The sequence below is a fragment of the Phycodurus eques genome, chromosome 3, assembly GCF_024500275.1.
Source record: "Phycodurus eques isolate BA_2022a chromosome 3, UOR_Pequ_1.1, whole genome shotgun sequence".
In the NCBI taxonomy this organism is placed as follows: domain Eukaryota; kingdom Metazoa; phylum Chordata; class Actinopteri; order Syngnathiformes; family Syngnathidae; genus Phycodurus; species Phycodurus eques.
The window spans coordinates 17,380,054-17,404,547 of NC_084527.1; the positions used below are offsets into that span (position 1 = coordinate 17,380,054).

General features: G+C 40.0%; 1 protein-coding gene across 1 annotated transcript; it reads right to left on the bottom strand.

Moving 5' to 3' along the window:
* Positions 1-226: 226 nt before the first annotated feature.
* Positions 227-24,491, bottom strand: LOC133400071 (DNA repair protein XRCC4-like). The gene is made up of 7 exons (XM_061672288.1): positions 24,400-24,491; positions 20,555-20,713; positions 18,569-18,771; positions 2,514-2,680; positions 1,919-2,071; positions 457-580; positions 227-308 (listed from the first exon to the last, which is right to left on the bottom strand). The coding sequence occupies exons 2-6, from the start codon at positions 20,691-20,693 to the stop codon at positions 556-558; spliced, it is 687 nt and encodes a 228-aa protein (XP_061528272.1). The 5' UTR covers positions 20,694-20,713; positions 24,400-24,491; the 3' UTR covers positions 227-308; positions 457-555.
* Between the last annotated feature and the right edge of the window lie 3 nt (positions 24,492-24,494).

Genomic DNA, 24,494 nt, shown 5'->3' on the forward strand with positions numbered 1-24,494 from the left:
AAAAAACAATCAACCAAGCCACGGCTCCTAACTCGAAGAGCTCGTAAATCAAAAAACATTGTATTGTATTTGGATTTTTACCGCTGTTTGAACGGGGATCATGTTTGTATCTTTGTTGTATGTATGGGGGGCAAATGCCATTTTTAACTACACAAGTTTCCTTTAAATATGCTGTATTGCAGTCATTTTGCTTCTGATAAAACAAACCTGTGGTAAGGATGGTTGGTTCAAGTGATGGATGGCTTCTCTGCATTGTCTCTGCTCTGCTGTCTTGGCTGACATCTTCACCTAAAGAGATGTGATTTTCTCTTGAAAACAAACACACAAACAAAGAAACAAAAAAATTAGTGTCTGTATTATGTAGCATGTGGTTGATACCTGAATACAATTGAAATTCCAGTACCACCACACTTAGTTGGCCAAGCCTTAAGGCAATCTTTATTTCATCTTACAAACCATTAAAAAAGTTGGGGAAGCCAGACAGACTAAGAGTGAAGTCTTGGAATCATTACGCTGCTTTTCAACAGACATGTAGAAAACTCCATTGAGGTGTGGCTAATGTTCATCTGACATCGTGTTTCTGGAAAATAAAGAGTCCAAGTGATTCTTATTGGCTCTAAAGTCTCCATAATAGTTTCCATACATTAACATGTAAAAATGAATTATCCTATTGAATTGAAAGTACAATATTTATGACGTTAAAAAGTCGAATCAATGTGGTGTACTTTAATCCACTCGCCAACCAACCTCTCATCTATTTTACAGGAATACAATTTACAACAGACCCTTAATTTTTCTTGGTTGTAATGTTTATAAATGTAGTTAAATTCTTCAGCTTTTTCTTCATTACTGGAAACACATTACACCATCCATGTGATAACAATTTAAATTTTTCCAAAAACTAATCTTGCCTACAGTAAACCCCTTTGAGCACTAGTTCTAAGAGCAGAAACATGCCGTATACACAGACTTGTAATCTAAATTGTTAGTACCGCTCAGTTAAAGTAAACTCCATAACGGTCAATGAAATACTGTATCTGACAAAAATAATATTCATCCATCTTCTATACCGCTTTTTCTGCCTCAGGTGTGCTAGAACCTATGCCAGCTGACGTCGGGCAAGAAGTGGGGTACACCCTGGACTGGTCGCCAGCCAATCACAGTGCACATACAGTATAGAAAGACAACCATTCACACTCACCATTACCCCTACGGACAATTTAGTCTGTGTCACCCATCCATCCATTTTCCGTACCTCTTATCCTTACTCGGGTCGCGGGCGTGCTGGAGCCTATCCCAGCTATCTTTGGCCAAGAGGTGAGGTACACCCTGAACTGGTCACCAGCCAATCGCACGGCACACATAAACAAACAACTATTCGCACTCACATTCACACCTACGGGCAATTGAGTCTTCAATTAACCTACCATGCATGTTTTTGGGGTCAGGGAGGAAACCGGAGTGCCCATAGAAAACCCACGCAGGCGTGGGGAGAACATGCAAACTCTACACAGGCTGGATTTGAACCCGGGTCCTCAGACCTGTGAGGCAGATGTGCTAACCAGTCGTCCACCGTGCTGCCCTAGTCTGTGTCACAAAATAGATATTTCAAATCCAAACTACAAACAACAAGTTTTCCCCTCGAAGTAATCCCACTGGAATCTAGCGCGATTTCACAGCTTTCTCTGCCAGACCTTCATGCACGCCTGGAGGATTCTTCGTCCTCTCGTCTCTCTTCATAAACTGAACAAAGCAAACACTGCAGGATCTTTTTATACACGTGCTGGTTAATCGTCAATATTGATGGGGAAAACTTGTAGTTTGTAGTATAGGTGTGAAATTGTGATATCAGTCCTGGAACCTTTCTGACACACATGGTATGTCAGGAATCTGTTGAAATCATTTTGCTACAACCAACCTTTGATTCTTCTGAAGGCTGGTAGTTGGTTGGAGTTGACTGAGGGCATCCTGCAAGCTTCTGATCTTGGCCTTCTTCTCATTGAGCACCATAACGAAACGGGTGTAAAGTTCCCTTGTCGTTGTCTCCTTATCCTGAACCTGACATTCCAACCTAGTGACAAAAGGAGACAGACACAAATGTTTTCACACAAATGTATACATCCACATACATTACAAATTTGGACAACTTTTTTTTTTAGTAATTTGCTCAGAAGAATTATCACTACTCGTGGAATTAACCTACAAAAAAACAGGACTGAAACCATTAATTGGTTCCCAGAAATCACAAGACTAGTTTGGAGCACTGGGTGTAACCTTCACCACTCATAGGGGTGGCCGGTGATGATGTCATAACGGTTGACTGCTGTGCAGAAAAACAGCTGGCAGTGAGGAAGAAAAATTAACGAGTTTGTAAGCAAACCGCTCTAACTTTTAACAAACACTGCAGTATTACTAATCTACCAGAGTGTTGACATTTCTTGGCCCTCGTTTATTTCACTTTGAAGGGACTATTTTAAAAAAAAAATTAAAAATTAAAAAATCCTCAATCTTACTCTTGAAGTATTTGCGCATGATCCTCTTTTAGTTTACAGTTCTCCTCCAATAGCAGCAAGTTTTCTTTCTCCAGGTTAGTGTTGCGTTTGAGCGCCTGGCCAATCATCTCCCGGGTCAGCGCTAACGGGTGGGGAGCAGGCTGCAGCTTCAAAGAGCCCAAGCGCACCTGAAAAGAGGAGGAGACAAAAGAGGCTTGGAGCACGGTATCATGGGAAAAAAGCTAAGGGAGGAACTTGGGGCTGCGGCACATCGAACTAAACTGTCACGCAGTGTGAAGGGATCTGCAAATAGTTGTCATGAGTGACCGACTGTAACTAGTTTTGCTGTGATTTGAAATTTGAGTCACAACGTTGGAGATGTAATGGCCAATAAAAAAAAATGCCGTACTGTATCACATGAGCTTTCAAATTACATTTCTGGGTAGCAAGCGAGATCCAGCTGGCCGCCGCCAAGCCATACCAGTACAGTATATATACACTGCATTATGTTTTACAATAAAATTAAACTATATTCATAATTCAAATATGTACCTGTGGCTAAAAAGCGAAGCATGCAGTCTCTGTCACTGAAACGACGATTGCCTCTCAACATTCTGGCACATTCTCTCTTTTATTTCTCGCCCTTTTCTTCTCTTTGTATTACAATATAGATACAGTGGCCAGAGCACTCCACTTTTTCCTTGACAATCACACTATATTGTTAATTGTTCAATGAAATAACTGGCGCCTCAAAATGTTATTTCCTGATAAGAACCTGGGGTTGCAGTTTTTCCATTGCAGTGAGTTGGTAGGTGTGCAAGGGTGTTTCGTCGACTGTAAATATGTCTGCGGAATTTGTGGAATTCAGTAACATGTGCTCACCAATGTTGGAGAATCTAATGCTGAAGCATTCTTCCTCTATATTGTGATATCTACTTATACCTACCATAAGTACAAGCCCTGCAGGTTACTGTGCCATGGACAAAGTGTGCTAGAAAAGATGCAGACCCTCAAACATAAGACTTTGCCAGCTGGAGGTGTGTTCTCTTGGCAAAAGTAGAGGAAATGATCAAAACAGTCATTCTGAAAAAATACATTTGAACTCTCATTTCCAGTAGCTTCCAAAATCTGCATTTTGGTTACAGCAAACATTTGCACTTGTGTGCCATCCCAAGATGATCGGCAGTACGAAGGTGCAACAAACCATTACATCACGTTTTCTCTGAAGCGCGAGACTTTATGTGATGATGAGGTGTTTTTGTCCGTCTGGGAGAAATACAGGAGGGATTCATAGCCCAACGGCTGAACTGGAATAGTCAACACACAGTTTCCTCCCCATTCGCTTCTTGCTCAAGATTTCACGAGAGACATACAGACTGGGTCTTATGAAAAATTTCTCATTAGGATTTTTTTCTGTGCCTTTTGGCGTCAGTGGAAAAGGCGACTTTTTGGCATTGATGGTGAAAAAAATCCCAAACTTTTGAACAAAATTGAGAGATGGTTATTTGATTGAAAATATTTCCTTGATTGAGCTTCTCATTTTTGTTACACATGGTCAAATACATTTGTTCTGAACTGTACACTTAACTGATGATAAAAGGAGAATCACTTTCTGAACAAAGCTGTCACTTCAATGAACTGGCTAACTGTTGGGTGCTCGTTGTCTCAGAGATAGTGTTCCGGATTTCCGCCTTCCTGCAACAGCACACATTGTTCACTCCACTTACAAACACAATGAGGTGCAGGTTGTGATGCACTGGGAAACCAGACGGTGATAAGGTGCTAAATCTTAACTGGGCTGTGTCAAAAGTTTCAGTTCCACTGTAGTAAAGCTGCCATCTTCAAAAGCACTCATAAAATACTTGTCATTTTTGTCCAGGGCCGATTTTGTCCTGGCAGGCCACACATCTGTTTTCCCTTTCACTGGTGAACATGTTATCACAAACGGACATTTGCTTTGCGTCACTTGTGCAGGTTTAAAACTGTGTACCTCAATCTGTCCACTTTGCCTTTAGAGTGTATTTCCATCCGCATCATTTCATTGCTCCCACGCCCTCTTGATTTGTCTGTCATCGTAAACGTTTTAAAGCAGTGATTCTCAACTGGTGGGTCGGGCCCCAAAGGTTTGTCAGACTCATTATGAGTGGGTCGTGGACAGGAAGTAAAAAATGACAGGGGATTCTGTTTACAACCGTACCGACATATGATGGTTCAACGTTACGAACAGTGCGCAATGAACTCGTTTGCGCAGCAACGTAAGAATACAGTGTCACGCAGGACAAGAAGGCACGCTCTGTTACCGTTGTATTTACTGTTTTTCATTGGATAGTTTTACATTTATGATATATTTATATTTATAGCTAGATGTGTTTTTCACACAATATTTATAACATTTTATGTATTCTGTGTTTTACCTGCATAAAAGTAGGTCGGTAATAAAGTACGCCACTTTCCCACTTACGTACACATTTGGGAATTCCGTTATAAGCTGAGGATCCTCCAGTACAATGAAATATCTAACATTCATCCCAGGTCAGACTTGCCTTTTATTTGGAAAATAAAATTATTCTGAATACCATTAGTAAGGGGGTCTTGGTTGTGCATTTATTTAACTACAGTATATACATTTTTGTACATTGGGTTGTCATAGGTCTGTGTAGATTTTCAGTCAAGGTTGAATCCAGGCAACTGGACTCTTGTTGAAAGAAGAATGCAGTTGTCATGTTCATCCTCAGTTTCTTAATAAGTAAGGTGCTCTAAAAGGCACCTTGAACATGTAAGCGTGTGTAGCTATGCTTCAAAAGTACATGCGTGCTCAAAGGCCATTTTAGATACAATACGTTTTCTTTATTCTTCTTATCTTCTATAAAAGTGGGTCACGATGACAGTTGAGAACCAGTCCTACGGCGCCGTTTTCACTGGCACCAAGAGAAATTACAGGTGCAGCGTAATTAGGGTGGCACTAACTCATCTCGAGGGATTTGCACTTTGAAATAGGAGGGTCATGGATAACGTCTCGAAATTGGACATTTTTCTTCTAGCGCTACTAAGCTGCATCCTGACTGCTGTTAAGGTGTCCTTGAGCAAGGCACAGAAACCCTTCCTCGATGTGTCGGCTAAGCAACTCGAAAACCAGTTGACTAACACGCATGTGATATGGTGTTCATTCACTAATAAGTTCGACAAAAACACTATAGACTAATTACTTGCGTTGGAATCACTTATAACAACACGGGTTATACTAACATATCAAGTCACAGGTTCTTACAGGTGTTTAGACACTAAAAAAAAAGAATCCCAACACACCACTTGACAGTCGCACTGCCTTGCTTTTTTTCCCCACATCCTGTCCTGCCCTTTTCTGTCCTCTCTTATCTGTTTCTCTTGGTTAGTTATTGCATGTCATCACCGCCCGTCCCCCCTGTCCTCCAACCCCGCAATCTACAAATAACTGTTGTAATGTTACTTGTGTTCAAATATCTAGACTGTATCACTATTGTCCTGCTTAGGTTTTCATCCCTCGTCCCCTTGTCCACTCTGTCAACCTAAAACCCTTTACTTTCCGGCTGCATTTTTAATAAACAGAAAAATTAAAAAATAAGCAGAGTGAGTATTTCAAACTGTACACTGTTGCACAGCAAAACTGTTCCAGCTCAAATGCATACAGATCCACCATTCTGCATGGCCATGCAGCTGAACAGGACAGGTTTAAAGAGAAAAAAGAAGAGAAAAAAAAGTCCTATATATGCAGTCCAAATTCACAAAGGTTGTACGAAATCTCCTCATTCAGTCCTTCTTATATTCTACTTTTCTTTCATGTTTTTTATTGCAGTGACTGGCGAGCCTCAACGCAACAAGGAGATTAGCGATTTTATTAATTAAATGACTCAATAAATAAATGTAAAATGTATCGTTGGTGGAAAGAACTCATGCGGAGACCACCCGAGATCAAAGAAGAAGGATGCTCAGAGTAACTCATAAAAGTTAGTGCAGCACAAGACTGTCACACTGATCCACTGCAGACTCTCCAGGGGAAATGCATGCGACACTGAGCTGTGATTCAGAGTTTGTGCAAGATGTTCCACTAATAATACAAAACGATGAGTCTTTGGTTAGTGGAAGCCCAGTAAGAGGAATGGCTGATTTAAGCCACCAAGGCTATACTCACATATACTAAATGCTATACATTACTGCAAGCCAAGTATGTCTCGAAAATAATTGCATCTATAATTTATGAGTTGTTTTTTTCAAGCTCTTTCATCTCTGCTTAAATCTTCTGCTCCTGAACCTGCTGCTGTCTGTCATCTGATAGTAAAGTAAATCGTTTGGCAATAAATCAGGTTTGTGATAGGGGAAGTACAGTGTGTTACAACACTAATACAGTACATGAATTTGGACAGCAGCCATTTTAATGCCTTCATTTAGAGTTGAGGGCTGTTCCTAATTAAATAGCTAAAAGAGAGGGGCAACACATTACTATAGAAACAACTCTCATTAGGATGCAGCACAGTTTAGCACCACTGCAAACTATAACCACAAGAATCCAATATATTGTTAAATGAATAAAGTGGGAGGAAAAAAGTATGTGAACCCTTTTCGAATTTCTTAAATTTCAGAGTTAATTGGTCTTTAAATGTGGTCTGATCTTTATCTAAATCACAAGAACAAACAAACAGTCTCCCTCCATAATTGTGTCGTATCAATTATATATTTTCATATTTTTAAAATAACTTGTAAACATTCACAGGACAGGGAGGAAAAAGATTCTGCAAGAGCTAATCAGAGTGAGGTGTGAGCCATCCATCCATTTTCTGAGTCGCTTCTCCTCACTAGGGTCGCGGGCGTGCTGGAGCCTATCCCAGCTGTCATCTGGCAGGAGGCGGGGTACACCCTGAACTGGATGCCAGCCAATCACAGGGCACATACAAACAAACAACCATTCGCACTCACAGTCACACCTACGGGCAATTTTAGAGTCTCCAATTAACGCATGTTTTTGGGATGTGGGAGGAAACCGGAGTGCCCGGAGAAACCCCACGCAGGCACGGGGAGAACATGCAAACTCCACACAGGCGGAGCTGGGGATTGAACCCTGGTCCTCAGAACTGTGAGGCTGATGCTCTAACCAGTCGGCCACTGTGCCGCCAGGTGTGAGCCAACCTGAGCCAAATTTGAGTCCAATCAATGAGACAAGATTGGAGGTGTGGCTTAAAGCTGCTCTGGCCACTTGGAAACATACAGCAGGTTACAATTGTCTTCTGTCAAGAAGCATTGTCTCATGTGTACCAAGCCTCAAAAGAGCTCTTGGAAGACCTACAATTAAGAATTGTGTATTTTTTTTGCAAAGTCAGATGAAGAAAGACTCAAGCATTGTTCAATTATAAGCCATTTTATTTGGCTCCATTTTTTTAAGTGCTTGGCTGTAACGCAAGAGGACACTCTTTGTTTGATGTATTTGTGGATGTCTGCCTACTGTTAATTTTTTTTGTCTTATTAGCCCATGTGTGTAAACTATCTATCATGTATAATGATGGAAAAGGTTATAAAAGTATCTCTAAAAGTGTTGCTGTTCAGCAGTCCATGGTTAGATAAACTGTCAAGAAATGGAGAAAGTTCAGCATGGTTGCTGCTCTCTCAGTGTGGTCGTCCTGTAAAGATGACTGCATGAGCACACGATGCTCAGTAAGGTTAAAAAAAAAAAAAAAAAACAAGAGTGTCAGCTGAAGACTTACAGAAAAAGAAAGAATTGTTGGCACATGCCAACATCTCTGTTGACAAATCTACTACACTTAAAACATTAAACAAGAATGGGGTTCATGGGAGAACACAAAGGAGGAAGCCATTGCTTTCTCAAAAAAAAAAAAAAAAAACATTGCTGCACGTTTGAAATTAGCGAAAGAGCACCTGGATGTTCCATAGCACACCAGGCAAAATATAATGTGGACAGATGAAACCAAAGTTAAATTTTTTGGGAGGAACACACAACGTCGTGTGTGGAGGAAAAATGACAGCACACCAAATGTGACGTATGGTGGCGGAAGCATTTTGGTATGGGCGTGCCCCGCTCCCTCAGGGCCTGGACAGCTTGCTATAATCAATGAAAACATGAATTCACACTTATCAAGATATTTTGCAGAAGAACCTGAGGTCATCTGTCAAAAAGTTGAAGCTCAAAAGAGGATGAGTGTTGCAGCAACAGGACAATAATCCAAAACACAAGCAAATCAACAACAGAATGTCTTAAGAAGAAGAACATACGTGTTCTGAAGTGGCCTGGTCAAAGTCCCAACCTCAACCCAACTGACATGCTGTGGCATGACCTTAAGAAATCTATTCATACTAGACATCGCAGGAATCTTCCTGAACTGCAATGGTTTTACAAAGAGGAATGGTCCAAAATTCATCCTGATAATCAACTACAGGAAATGTTCAGTTTTTTTCTGTCAAAGGAGGGCCAACCAGTTAATACTGCCAAGGTTTGCTTGCTTTTTCCTTCTGTACTGTGAATGTTTACATATTATTTTCAATAGAAATATGAAAACATATCGTTTCTGTGGTATTAGTTTAAGGAGACTCTATTTGTTTATTCTTGTGATTTAGATAAAGATCACACTACATTTTAAGACCAATTTATGCAGAAATTTAAGAAATTCCAAAGGGTTCACATACCTTTTCTTCGCAATGTAACTCTCCAACAGTGTCAATCACAAAAGACCATTCTTTTCTTTTTGGCTGGCTTTTAGATGTTGGTGTACCTAATGGAGTGTCCAGTGCAAATAAGGTACTTCAACTGTAGTCAAAGTATACTTGACACGCTGAAACAGTGTTTCGACAAATCGACAACACCAACACAATTTTACCACATATTATGACATATACATAAGGTTTTTTTTGTTTTTTTTTTGTCATACTAATAACCAGGATTTTGTCAAAAATCATACATCTTCCGGACCGGACAAGCTAACACTTCTTTACACTGTGATTGGTTCGCTTAACTAAAATTATAATATATAAGGGGAAAAGAATAGTAACAGTTTGAGCTGTGTTAAAACATACATTTATGGGGTTAACTTTCACAACCTATAGTAAACAATTACTATCTTTCTTTTAGGGGTTCTGCAAAGACTTACAAACAAGTGAATACAACATCACCAAGTTTATCACACATACTGTAGTGTATATAGACCCTAAAAGAGGAAGAAACGAGGGCTACATTTAAAACCACGCTGTGTGCTTGAGGTAGATGGAATTTGTTTATTATTGATTCTAGCTCTTTGTGGAAAGAAGAAAGGGCGCCTCAAATGCTCTATTTATTTTCTTGAGCATCTGCTTCTCCCCTGAGACAAAGGGATAAACTAAAAGGTCAGCCTGCCTCTGCCAAGGTGTGGGAGGTCTAAATGTGCTTGAAAGATCCACGGCTTAATGCCACTTCTTTATGTTTTCTATACCGCAACTAAAATAATGCAAGATTCTCTGGAATCAATCTAGGTTTTTAATCAATACAAGATAAAGGTAAAGAAACAAATATACCTCAAGACATGTTTCATTATCAGCAGTGTTTTGTTCATGATCATTAGAAATCAATGTCTTTCAGACACATGCATTTGCTGGAGACTCCTAAACAATATGCATAACAGTTGGGTTTTCTGTATCATACAGAGAGATGTTTCTAACATTTTGACCCTTCAAATGTATCTAAATAACATTAACATCAATCCTCAGCATAATGGAGTGCAGTTCGACACCACTGAAAATAACAACCACAATAAAAACATCATTAAATGAATACCGCTTGACAGTGTTAAGAAAAAAAAAAAGAGGATTTTAATTTTAAAGGCAAAATTATTATACAATTCTTGTCTTGGAGCTCATTATTGCCCAGGTGTACCTAACATTATGGCCAGCCCCAAATGTGATATTTAGAAAGATATCTGAAAGTAAATCTCGGTAACTCTCTATATTATTTGGAATTACACTGTGGTCTGATGTGTGGTCTGATGGTTGTTTGTGTGTCTCCAGACAGCTAAACCAGACCATAAGGTCAAAAGAGATCAGAAGGGGCACCGGAAGGTGCAAAAGACAAGGTCTCATGACCACATCAGGATGTAAGTGATACTAGAACAACACAAGGAGCAACAAAGACACAAAGCTTTGCTTGTCATAATAGCCGATACACACACTTAACACCTCATACCACATGGGTCAGAGTACATAAACGTTAATATGATCAATCAACAATACGCAAGTTGATATGGTGGTTAAACACATACTTGCATAATATTTGAATTTTCAACTACATGATATGAGACGGGATAAATAGTCAGTAGGATGCAGTGTGGTTCAGTTGTGATTTAATCTCCTCACATCAACCTTTACAAACTGCTCATATTCCGTGCACACACAGTACTGTATGTTCCGGGTCAATTTTGACCTGGACCAAGAATGTCCATGTACCGTAATTTCTCATGTATAATACGCATTCCCCCCCCAAAAAAAATTTTTTTGTCAAAAGTCAATGGTGTGCATTATACAGAGATATAGGGCCAAATGGAAAAAAACTTTTACATTTTATAAATGTATGCCGGCATCTAATGGTTATGAAAAAGCTGTGCACTTTCATTCCAAAATGCCACATCCACCTAGTGGTTATGAAAAAAGTGTAGCCTACACTTTCATTCCAATATGACATGGGTACGTATGACTGCATAATATGTACAGTTCTGGTCATAAATTGACAGATCCTGGCAGAATAATATGACTGATAACTGAAAAACAGACTTCCCTCTCCCCAGCCACTTCATCCAGCTCTTCTGGGGGGATCCGGAGGCATTCCCAGGCCAGCCGAAAGACGTAGTCTCTCCAGCGTATCCTGGGTCGTCCCCCGGGTCTCCTCCCTGGGTGTCCCCGTTAAAGCTACTGCCCCCGCGACCCGACCTCGGATAAGCGGTAGAAAATGGATGGATGGACTGATGACTGAAAAACAACCATCATTAATTTCTTTATGGTTATGTTTTTTTTTTTTTATGATAATGCGTTTCTGAAATGCTTGACCGTTTAATTTGAATCCATTAAAATAAAATTAAATGTATTTTGCCTGGTCCTTCATGTTTTCATTAAAGAATTGTACCCATTTTACAAATTCTTCCCGTGTAATCAAACAAATTTCAAAATAAGTAAATTTAAAAAAGGATTACATGTTCAAATAAAGTGCTTAACTTCAGAATAATTCTTTGAAAAAAAACTAACAAAATACAGATAATACTTCATGTTTTGATGATATGGGTAGAAGCAACATCATGTATAAGGGTTTTCCAGAATTTTCAGGTCAATTTTGGGGCTGCGTATTATACATGGGTGCACATTATACATGAGAAATGACGGTAATAATTGTCTCATGAATATATCAAAATATGAACCAGTGGATGGATCATATGTATTAATAGCCTGTCTGGCATTAATAAATGGATGATTAATACATGATCAATGTTTCAGAGGAAATGTGAAGTGTATTTTAAAAAATATTTTAAAGCAATCATTCTTGTATAAAAAACATGCATCGAAAACATATTCTGTCTATTTTACCTAGGACATGAAAAAAAAATCATTTAATCACCCATTTTAGTTAAATTTGTCCAAGAAAAGCCTTAGTGTACACAAACTTTTTAGCACCTGTACAAAAGAATGACATATTAAAGTATTACTTTTTCTGCTTAATTTGGGTCACTAGAAAATGGTATGAAAGTTCAGGGTGGGGGAATGTTTATTGCTGTCAAATGTCAAAACAGGTCAAATTTGACCTGAACAATATCTAAGGGTTAAGCATAATCTCCATCAAGCAGGGAAGTGAGTGTGATAACACTGAGAGGCACGATGACAGAATGAAAGTGTATTAGAAAGTGGGCAAGCGTGCTCAGGACAGGAAGTGTGGGTATAGAGCAGAGATCAGCGCCGTCAGCCACCATGCAGAGGCGTGGGGCTAGATAAAGAGCAGGAAGCGAGGGGCGCGAGCCGCCAGGCCGTGCCTGATAACAAGGATGTTCCCACAGTCATTGAGGGAGAAAACTGTCCAATTAAACATTGGAAAAATCATATTGGTTGTTTTTATACTGTTTTTGCTTGGACAAAAACTATGAGCTAGTACTCGTCCACTTTGAGAAGCACAGTTATAATTTAAAGAGCCTGTAAAATGACAGGATAAATGAATTTCTAATTTCTAACATTATACATATACATACTTGGCAAATAAAGATGATCCTAATTCTGATTCTGATTCTGACATGTTTAAAGATAATTGCTGAAAAAGTGCAGACAGAACTATGTAGTACTGAATTGTGGCGATACAATGTGAAACTATTCATCACTATTTCAGTTTTCCAGATTTTTGGGGGGCATGGCTAAAATGGCGCCCAGTGACACACTTGGGTTTCCAATGAGTCCCCCTCGCCCAATATAAAAATATTAGAGCATGTTCGTTCTCAACAGAATCAGAATCATCTTTATTTGCCAAGTATGTCCAAAGAACACACAAGGAATTTGTCTCCAGTATTTGGAGCCAGTCGGCACGGCGGATGACTGGTTAGAGCGTCTGCCTCACAGTTCTGTGTGGAGTTTGCATGTTCTCCCCGTGGCTGCGTGGGTTTTCTCCGGGCACTCCAGTTTCCTCCCACATCCCAAAAACATGCGTGGTAGGTTAATTGACAACGCTAAATTGTCCGTAGGTGTAAATGTTGTGCGAATGGTTGTTTGTTTGTATGTGCCCCGCCTCCTGCCCGATGATAGCTGGGATAGGCTCCAGCACGCCCGCGACCCTAGTGAGGAGAAGCGGCTCAGAAAATGGAATCTGAAATCATCAGTAAGAACTTCAACAATACTCGCACTCTGTGGTTGACAAGCTCACAAAACCCCTGAATCATATAGCTCCAGAACTCCTAACAGCAGATAAATGCAATGAATTTGCTTGTTATTTTAATGACAAAATACAATCCATCAGGTTAAATATTAGCACAAATCAGCAAAATGATCAAATGATATTACATCTGAAGCCACCCAGGAAAACTATATTACCATGCCTGAATTTGATACTGTTGACCAAAAAAAAAAAAAAAACTAGAGAAAACGCTTCAGCAGCTGAAACCATCAACAAGCTGTCTTGACTCAATACCATCTGACTTTTTAAAAGATATTGTGAAGTCTGTGCTCGCTGATTTACAGCAAATAATCAATTGCTCACTTCAGTCAGGCGAGTTTCCTAAAGCTCTTAAAGTAGCTGCCATTAAGCCAAATCAATTACTAAAACTGCCTTCTATCATCTGAAGAACATATCCAGAGTGAAGGCTTGCATGTGTCAAGCAGACCAGGAGAAACTCATCCATGCTTTTATCTCAAGTAGACTTGACTTTTCTGACTGGACTCCCTAAAAAGAGCATTAAATAGCTGCAGCTCATTCAGAATGCTGCAGCTCAGGTTCTGACCAGAACAAAGAGGTCACAGCATATAACTCCAATTCTAAAGTCTTTACACTGGCTTCCAGTCAGCTTTAGACTAGATTTTAAAGTTCTGCTACTGGTCTATAAATCTCTAAACGGTTTAGGTCCTGAATACATGAATGAAATGCTAATGGAATATAAACTCAGTAGGGCTCTGAGATCGACAGACTCAGGTCAAATAGTGGAGCACAGAGTCCAAAGCAAACATGGTGAAGCAGCATTTAGCTATTATGGTGCACCCAAATGGAATAAGTTGCCAACAGAAGTGATGTCAGCCCCAAGTGTGCATGTTTTTAAGACCAGGTTAAAAACTTCTTTTTTTCCCATGCTTTCTAGCGCATTTCCACGTTTAAATGATATTTCTTGCATTGTATGCTGTTTTAATTGTATTTTTGGTTTATTTTATTTTTTTTGTTTCTTTGTTTTAAATGTTTATAAGTTGTTTTTTATTTGCTTTTAAATGCATTTAATCATGTAAAGCACATTGAATTACCTTGTGTATGAAATATAAATAGATTTGCTTTGCTTTGCTTTGCTTTGATGGTGACATTGTTGATGTACTCATAGTCGAGTCAAGGCGGGTTGCTTTCATGAGCCGTGAGGAATTAGTGTGCTTCCGAGTTCCAAATCTGTTGCCATAGATGAACGGCCTGACAAAAAAAAAAAAAAGATTACTGTACCAAAAGGAGCATGTTCTAGATTCCACAAACTTGTATGTCATATTCCTCTTAAAGTTAACATCGCTGTCATGCTGCTCTTTCTCTGACCTTCGATCCCTCAGGCGGCACTGCATCAAAAACCAACATCAATTTATAAAGGATATCACCACATGGGCTCAGGAACACTTCAGAAAACCAGTGTCAATAAATAAAGTTCGGCACTACATCCATAAGTGCAACTTAAAACTCTACTTTGCAAAGCAAAAGCCATTTATCAACAACACCCAGAAACGCCGCCGGCTTCTCTGGGCCCGAGCTCATTTAAGATGGACTGATGCAAAGTGGAAAAGTGTTCTGTGGTCCGACAAGTCCACATTTCAAATTGTTTTTGGTAATTGTGGATGTTGTGTCCTCCGGGCCAAAGAGGAAAAGAACCATCCGGACTGTTATGGACGCAAAGTTCAAAAGCCAGCATCTGTGATGGTATGGGGCTGTTTTAGTGCCAATGGCATGGGTATCTTACACATCTGTGAGATGTGTAAGATATCTGTGACAGAAGTTTTCTTCTGACCAATTAATCACCATTAAAGCTGAAAGGTACATACAGGTTTTGGAGAAACATATGCTACCATCCAAGCAACATCTTTTTCATGGACGCCCCTGCTTATTTCAGCAAGACAATGCCAAACCACATTCTGAACATGTTACAACAGTGTGGCTTCGTAGTAAAAGAGTGCAGGTACTCGACTGGCCTGCCTGCAGTCCAGACCTGTCTCCCATTGAAAATGTGTGGTGCATTATGAAGCGTAAATTATGTCAACGGAGACCCCGGACAGTTGAACAGCTGAAGCTGTACATCCAGCAAGAATGGGAAAGAATTCCACCTCCAAAGCTTTAACAATTAGTGTCCTCAGTTCACAAACGTTTATTGAATGTTGTTAAAAGAAAAGGCGATGTAACACAGTGGTAAACATGAGCCTGTCCCAGCTTTTTTGGAACGTGTTGCAGCCATAAAATTCTAAGTTAATAATTATTTGCTAAAAACAATAAAGTTGATCAGTTTGAACATTAAATATCTTGTCTATTTAGTGTATTCAGTTAAATATAGGTCGAACATAATTTTCAAATCATTCTATTCTGTTTTTGTTTATGTTTAACACAATATCCCAACTTCATTGGAATTGGGGTTGTACATACAAACATAATAAAAAGAAAATGTCAAGAAATTAACTGGTTTTATGACATACTTACTACATACTACCAAAAGTCACACACAAACACTGTAGCATATTCTTGGCCAAGTGAATGCAGTCTGTCTTTTCTTGTAGCTCACGCTCCACTCTCTCTCCCTACCACTGCATTTTAATTATTGATGGGATAAGGTCACTTGCCATACAAATAAAGTATAATAATAAAGGACAGCACACAAAGGACCAGGAGAAGCTCTTTATGAGTACATCTGTACATTTCTAAGCACCATTGCGTACATAAACAGGCACACTTTCATACACGGCACATACACTCATAGAGATGGCCAGGAGGAGTTAGACAGGAACAAGCTTTAATCAACTAGTGTATAATAGCGGGAGATCGGAGTGTTCTGTTTACTAAGCAGGGTTTTATGGTTCTTTACAGTGTTCCTAAGCCCATGGCTTTCTCCTTCTGATCGTCTATGCCGAGACGGACATGTAAAGACCCTGGGTGACCTGCACCCTAGAGTGAAGAGTCCCCGACAAGAATATCACTAAGATCTACTGAAAGTGCACTGCTCAATCAAACCTGCTACCCAATTATCCACAAGCGGCCAACGTGTAAAGGCTCATTGGGCACACCTCTAATTTAGTACCACCGCAGCTAGTGTATGTTCAAGTGAGGGACCTTTTAGAAGAGATCTGAACCTTGCTATTTAACCAAAATTCAATCAATAAACCTTTTTGCTGAAACATTTACAACCAGTGCCCATTAGAGCACAATCTCCTGGCAACAAACTGAATGATTTGTATCATGTGCCTTTGTCCAAGGCCACCTGGAGGGAACAGGGTTTTCCTATTTCTCCAATAATGTAGACTATAAACCTTATCTTCTTAACAGCCCCCTTGTAAAAAGACTTCCTTTCTGTTTGGAGCAAAGCTATTTCGTGCATTTCTCCCTGGGGAACAATGCTGGTTTGAGCTGGGGGGCACAGGATGTTGAGGAATGTAAGGGCAAACTAATTAGGCATCTATGACAGCTTTCTAAACATGGTCTCTGTGCTTTCTTGGAACACTTATGTGGGGTTTGTAGCACAGCTTTTAAAATAAGCGTGATGTACATGCGTGTCCTCATCAAATCATTTGAAGAACAATGGCCACAATTTCAATATCATGTCACTTTTCAGTTAGATCTCAGCAGTATAAAACTTTATACAAGATGTGCACCACATATATCACTTTGTGTCATGCCATTCCATTCATTAAGTCTGAAGTTTGAGTTTACTCGTCACCTTCGTGGCCGAGCCAAACCCGGGAGGGTGACTGAGCTGATCTCATGCAGGAGTGGGGAGGCTGGCCAGGGAGAAGGCAGTGTCGGAGGCCACATTGCGGGCCGGATGAGCCGTCCGCCTGAACACCGGTACGAGGCCGGCTGGCGGGGGCCTTCCGATGGCAGGTCATCAGTGCCAGTCGGTCGGTGTGGATAGTGGGAATGAAAAAAAAATTGGACAAAGGTCCGCTGGAAATTAACTGGAGGAGGAGTTGGTGGGCGGATGTTTTTTTTTAATTTTTTTTAAGAAATTGCCCATCTTGCACCCCACAAAAGCCCTGATATATCCCTCCCTTGCTTCCGGTCCCTGTGGAATTAAGTAGGGATGTCTCGATCCAACTTTCTCACTTCCGATCTGTAACAGATATTGCAGCCTTGAATTGTGGCCGATACTGATATCGGCACCATCCCATTTCAGCAATAATCATACATACTTTACTTATTTTGTAGTATGTAATCTTAAAAAAGGCTTGATCGAGTGATATTACTCAAATAGAGAACAACAATCACCAACAGTATGAGAGAGAAAAACTTACCCATTTATTATTAACGAATGGATTACTTAAAGTAACTGCTGTGCACGTCTTGACCTCTGAGGGGCAGTGAGGTTCACGCAATATGATACACACGTAGTAACAAAGAAAGTAGAAGAAGTCACGATCGAATATTGTTAATAAAACTAGTTTTCACAGAGTTTGAAGAATATATGCCTGAGTATTGTTATATTGCCTGTTTGTATGTGTTTATACAGCGTTTTTCTGTACCAATATTCATAATTTTGAGAGATATGAGTGCTGCGAGCTTGATGCTAATCTTTGTTAGCTCGTCAATGGTGTTTTTCATTCATGGTGCGTTAGCTTGGAGATAGTGATTTTTGTGAACAAAAACGAATGAAGAAATGTCTGTGGTGTATTTGAACATTTAATAAGTGTAATTATTTTGCTATGTGTTTTTAGTTTTACAGTGAACTTTAACTGGAGTGGCAATGAATGACTTTAAGCAAACAACATTCACTCTTACTGCCTGCTAATATTGGAGCACCTCAGCAACCTGCTGCTGTGATCACGTGGGCTCTGCATACTGTCCGGGCGCAGCTGGATAAAAGTGCTGGAGTGGCGCATGGAATGGAGTGCTTGTATAAAAGTGGGAAACTCTGGGATTTTCAATCAAGTCAGATCCGATCGAATACTCGTTTTTTTGCTGAGATCGGCTGAGATCGAATGATTTCCGATCTCAAAGATCGGCTCGGGACACCCCTAGAATTAACCTGCATAACATTGCTCCTCAAGATGAGAAAGTTGTTAAGTTGTTGGGTCGCAAAATTCTTCCTCATAGAAAGCCTTGAAAGTTATGTGCTTGTGTTTCTGTAATTAGGTGAGTTCATATTTTACATATCAAAACACTGACTCACCGAGACGCCGTCACACTTTTTGTGGTATGAGAGTTGAAGGCAATCCAGAGCGAGCTCAAAAGAATATATGTCTCCTTCACCGGCTCTCCTCTCGCCTTCTCTCCCCTGTCCACCTCCCATCATTGCTTGATGAAGATCCTCGACATATCCCTCCATTGGGGCCTTCATGTCTTTGGCCTGCCTCGTAAGTTCGTCTACTGAAACTGGACAGAAATAAAGCATTTTGGCCATTTTTTGCAGGACTTTCTAAGATAAACACTTGAGAAAAACTGGACAGGAAGCAAAGGAATAATAGCGGGCTGGAGAACAAAACTGTAAATACAAATTACGTCGTACGGCATGAATGTATGTGAAAGACGATTTAAAGGGAAGCATGCAGGGATCCTGATGGGAATGTCATCAGCTGTTGCACAGCTGCTCACACAATGACTGAGAGTCCCAATTAACACATCAAACGTAGACACACAGCGAGCGAGAAGTCTGCACATACGTTAGCTGTCATAGCCCCATCCCAACCTGTCAGCTCTGCAGATGGACAGCAATAGAAAATCAAGGAGCACTTATGTTTCCAGGTGTCTTTCCACAGAAAGTACACTACTGTGCATATGCCGGGCACACACACTCTCAACACAGGCGTGCATGTACAAAGACAGGCCTTGTGGAGGTTCATCGACTTTATACACCTGTAAGCTGCAGCACAGAAGGGAAGGGATGATGGAAAACAGGTTCACTTGTGTCCCCCTGCTTAAAGAGTCACAATATTATTGGACAGGCCTTTACCAGGTGCAAGTGAACAGTTGGCCCAGTCTGTTGACTCACAGAGCAGGTGATCAATCTATCAATCAATCAAGACCAGTGCCTCTCAAACTGGACCCCTCTGCGGCTTGGCAGCCGGGCGGCGTAGTAAAATATTGTGCACCAAGCAGCTGTTCAATATGGACGCACCAGTAATGTCAGACACTGGATTTTTTTTTTCCAATATCCGGAACAATCAGTGTTACAGCCGTAACGAGTCAACGTTCAGTGATTTCCGTTACAAAATATGGATGTTCCGTAACATCGTAACATTTGGCAGCTCTGCAGTCAGTGGGGAGTCTCTGCCACACATTAGGCGACTGACCCCCGCACATACTGTATAACCAACCTGCTGCAAAGGAAACACTGTGACCACCACTTTCCTTATCGCGAAACAACATTTTGAGGTGCCACATATTATCAGTTTGCTGAACCAAATACAACATTGCACGACTATCACAGAAGAAGTGGATTGCCCTGGCCACTGTAGAGAATAATATTGTAATGTAACATAATATTATATGTATTAGAACAATACAAAAAAAGTTGACTTGAGCGAGAGTAAAGGCCGAGTTCGGATACGTGAGAGGCTGTTAGCTCCATTCACACAAAGTCTCTCCACATTTCGCTTTTTCATCCACAGGAATGTGAAATTATAGCTAAATTTAGTTAAGTATTATTGTAAAACACAATATAAATACTGTGTATACTGTTTTGTTACTGGCTGGGGCCACCACTACCAGACTTCTACCCGGAAACGTAATTTCTGTTGTCAAAGCTCTTGTGCATTTTGGTGAAGGTGACTATCCATGCATCATTTTTTCACCCATGGGTACATATGAAATTATAAATATTGTGATGCAACATGGCCGTTACATCTGCGAAATTGCGACGCCACTCACCAGCGACAAAAATATTGAATCGCAGGAAAACTAGCAACCGAGGGTTAGCTACTCTTAAAAACCAGTCTCCGAACCTTGCACACTGAGTGACAGTTCAATTGAGTTCGGGCACATCGCTCGGGAAGACATCCAAGTTGCCACAGCTATTGGAAGTGTCTCAGAAGGCATCACCCCTGTAGGCTGCATAGGTCGGGTGTTCTGAAGGTGGAGCTCATTAACTAGGACACAGCTCGTGTGCAAAATCAGTAGATGTGGGCTGAAATCTGTAGTTCTAACGGTGGTCTTTTACCTGCTCCATTCCATGCAGAGATGCCATCGGAGAGAGCTAGTGTGAACCCAGCACTGAGATTGACAGCAAAGTCAACTCGCAGGAAATAAGGGGTCCCCGGGTCAGTGGACACAGTGATCTGTCTGACTGCACCGCTCATGCCTCATATGTCACCTGCACCTGCAGACAACCAAACACACGAGAATGGTGTGATACAATTCCCGTTCAAAGTATCGAGATGCACCAATAGCTACTCTGACGGCCTGCTGTTCCATCAACCCCGTTTTCGGTCTGATGTTGCAACTTCCAACACCGTGTTAATCTTTTAGTTGCATCAAAATGCCTCATTGTTTTCATCTCAGATTTGGTAATAAAAGCCTCTGTGCGTGTTTCAATGGGGGTCTCATTGATTCAGTGGAACCACATGGAGATAATCAGGTTTTGGCAGGCTTTTGTATTGGAGCGAGGCCTCCCTGACCACCAGCAAAGTAATTACCGTACATGTGGAGGTAAGTTGAAATCAGGGCCTCAGTTCGGCGTCTTTTACTGGTACGGAAAATGAACGAATTAATGAATGAAACATACAGATTTTGTATATTCTTATAGTCAATTAAATGCCATGAATTGCATTTTTACCATAACACTCAAGTACCTCTTGGTAATGGATTTACTTTGATTAACAACCTTTATAGGTACAGGTTGCTCTTAAGAAATGACTCGACATAGTTTTCACAGCCATGACAGATTGTCGTACATTGTTAGAACAAAATGACATTTGCAAAATTGCCTTTACTGTTGCCTAATTTGAGAGCCAAACATTGCCAGTGATGTGCCAGTGCAATCATGAATGTGAGTTTAAAATACTATAACTAAAATAAAAAATTTAAAAAAAACTGCCAATTCTCTTTCGCTGATGTATTCTTAAAGAAATTAATCCATGGACAGGTTAGACCACAACCACAAAACTCTGATTACCTCAACTTGCTAAATCATTATTTTGTGGTTGAAGTAGATGTTATGAGTACAGTACTGTCACACTTATTTAGTCCTGTCACTGTGCCCTCAAGGTAATGTTACGACTAATGGAGCGACTTCAAATGTTAACATTAATACATTGCCAAATAAGAGTAATCAAATGATTACAATGAAATCCATGAAATCAGTATTTACCTGTAACTGTCCATTTAGGTTATTGGCTACATCTTTGTTTTCCTGTGAAATAATCTGAGAACTTTTACTTGATTGCGGATGTCCAGGCTCAAACATGTGATTACTGGTTCCGCTGCAAGTGGAAGTGAGTTCGACATCATCCATGCTTAAATACAAGGCAAAGAAATTGGAGATGGGGGGGGGGGAGCTGCTAAATTGGCAGTTAGCCTTGCTGGGTATGTTTGAAACATGAATCCCTTTAGACATCTTACAATAACTTACCACGCATCAGGACTATTCTTTTTCTTTTTACTGTATATGCTGACATGCACACAGACATACTGAAGCATATGCAAGAATTTTACAGCAGCAGATTAAAGTTGACCCTTTGTGCTTCAAGAAAGGGTGTGGCTAGAGGAAGGGACCGAATGAGATGAGGGGAGATGAAGGGTTCAACTTTAACCTCATAAACGGAGCCCAGCTAGTCATTAGTTACTGTAACATCTGGTCTGCGGGGACGATGACCCTGTGGTAATGACAGAAGGCCACTCCAATTTAAAAAAAAAAAAAAAAAAAGCAGAGCTGTCTGTTAGGAATGGGGAGCTGCACAAAAACCTCCAAAGTCCATCCTGAAGTCTATCTGTTCAAGCGCTCCATCAGCACACACAAACATACACGCAAATGCTGCAGTGTGTAAATCATCAAACAATAGCCCCCCTACAGTTTTGACACACAACCTTTGACCCGTTCACCCTGCAACCATTGTCTTTTGTTGTCCTAGCGACATTAAAACATAATGCTATGCTCCGGAAGTACAAAGCAAACAAGGGAATGTCTGTGGTAAAAAGCTACAATTAAAAGTATACACTTATTGTATGAAGAATCCTGTGCTTTAAGATGGAGAGTAGAAAGCAATCAAGGGCTGTGACAATTACGCTGTCCCTTCACTGGACTTTCGTTTTACGGCAGCTCCAACACTGGTTGTTAAAATGAAGATGGGAGGTAGTGTTTCAAAGTGATTATTGTCACATTCTCATAAAAAAACAATTTCCTCTCAGGGTGGGCACTCTTGAAATTTCCTTGAACAACTATGGAGAAAATTCTAAATCAATTAGTTCTTTTATTTATTTTTCTAGGGCCAGATAGTTGTAGTAATGACCTTTTACACCAAGTACTGCCTCAAAAAATACTTAGCTCTCCAAATACCATCATAATTCCCAACATTAAAATACAGTAGCGAAGTAGGTCAAAGTGTTCATCAAAAAGAGGTAGGGGCTTTATTTCTAAATAGTATATTTAATATTATTCTAAGCCACTGTAACATTATGCACAATTTGGACAGTAAAATCTGTGACTCTTCACGTACCACTAGTCGTATGCATGTTACACTCCGAGAAGTATTGGTCCAGTCTGAGTGTACCATAAAAATTATTTGTATTAACTTTAGATTAATATACTTAATCAATCAATGATTAATTCATCAATTAATCAGCCTATCCCTAAATGCCTCTGCCTTTTCTTCGTGATGGTAGTCATCACCTAAACCTTAATAGCTTAAATAATTGAACGAAGATGAAACATGGCAACGATCACGGACGGAGGGGCAGACCGACAAATGCATGTCTCACCACAAAAACGGTTTGTAGAATAATCATTTAACCATCGACACTTTTAGTACCGTACTAATTATATTCCTTGTTTTCCAGGAACTGTTGATGTAATAGCAGGAGGTCAAGTTCACGCTATGTCTACTATGACAAAGTCTGTTTCCCTTGCCCTCATAAATTTCCCTACAACTCCTTCTAGATGAAATAGTTCTTGTCAAATTAGAGTAGTAGAGGTGGATGGCAACCCCAAAGAACAAATACATGAAATGAAAATGTGAGGTTTGTGCACCTACTCGTAAATCTAATTAACGCCAAACAAGCCAACTTACACTCACCGGTCACGTCATCGGATAAAATCGCAAAATCTGATGAGATTCATTAAAAGAGGCCTATAACATTCTGCCTTAAAAAAAAAAAAAAAAAAAAAAAAAAGCAAAATTATGACTGTCACTGTTAGTGAGGTATTAATGTGGCTATGTTTATTATTGTGGGTGAACTGTGTGGCATGCAAGATCTGTTTCTAATATTTTGTCCCTCTTACGTTTATTATAGTATTGTTGCAAATTACAACCATGATAAACATAAAGTTCAATTGATACCTCTTGGAAAGTTCTCATCAACACTGATTACTCTTATCTTTTTATTTTTTGATAGTACTGTGCCTGTTTTTTTCTTTCTTTCTCGTCAGTGCAAAGTTATCAATGCGGGCACCAGTACTTCTCATTTTTGTCTTTTTTTCCCCCACAAGTATCTGCACTTTGAATTGAAATACAGAGTATAAGTATTTTTGACACCTCTGCAGAACAAACCGGAAATATATTTTCTTTAAAAACATCTCCTCCTCCCGAGCTTGTCCACCTCATTCATGTATTAAAACCCTTTTTGCGTGTGCCTGCAACCACTTTGCAAACACTGAACCAGCAACAAAAGTCCACTATTTTGTCAGTAAAGTACTATATTGCTGACAACATGTCGTGTATACTTTATTAAAGATTACGTAGCTGCGCCGTTGTACAGTGACAGTGATTTACGAATATATATATATTTTTTAAATAAACGTTCCAAGTGTGTGCTTTATGCAACACCTAAAAACACACTCAAAAGACTTACGGTGATTAGGACACTGCGAAGTCCAATAGACGAAGGTTTTATGAAAATGAAATTGTGCTAATTTCCCTGTTGCAGTTGTCACTTTCAGCCGTTGT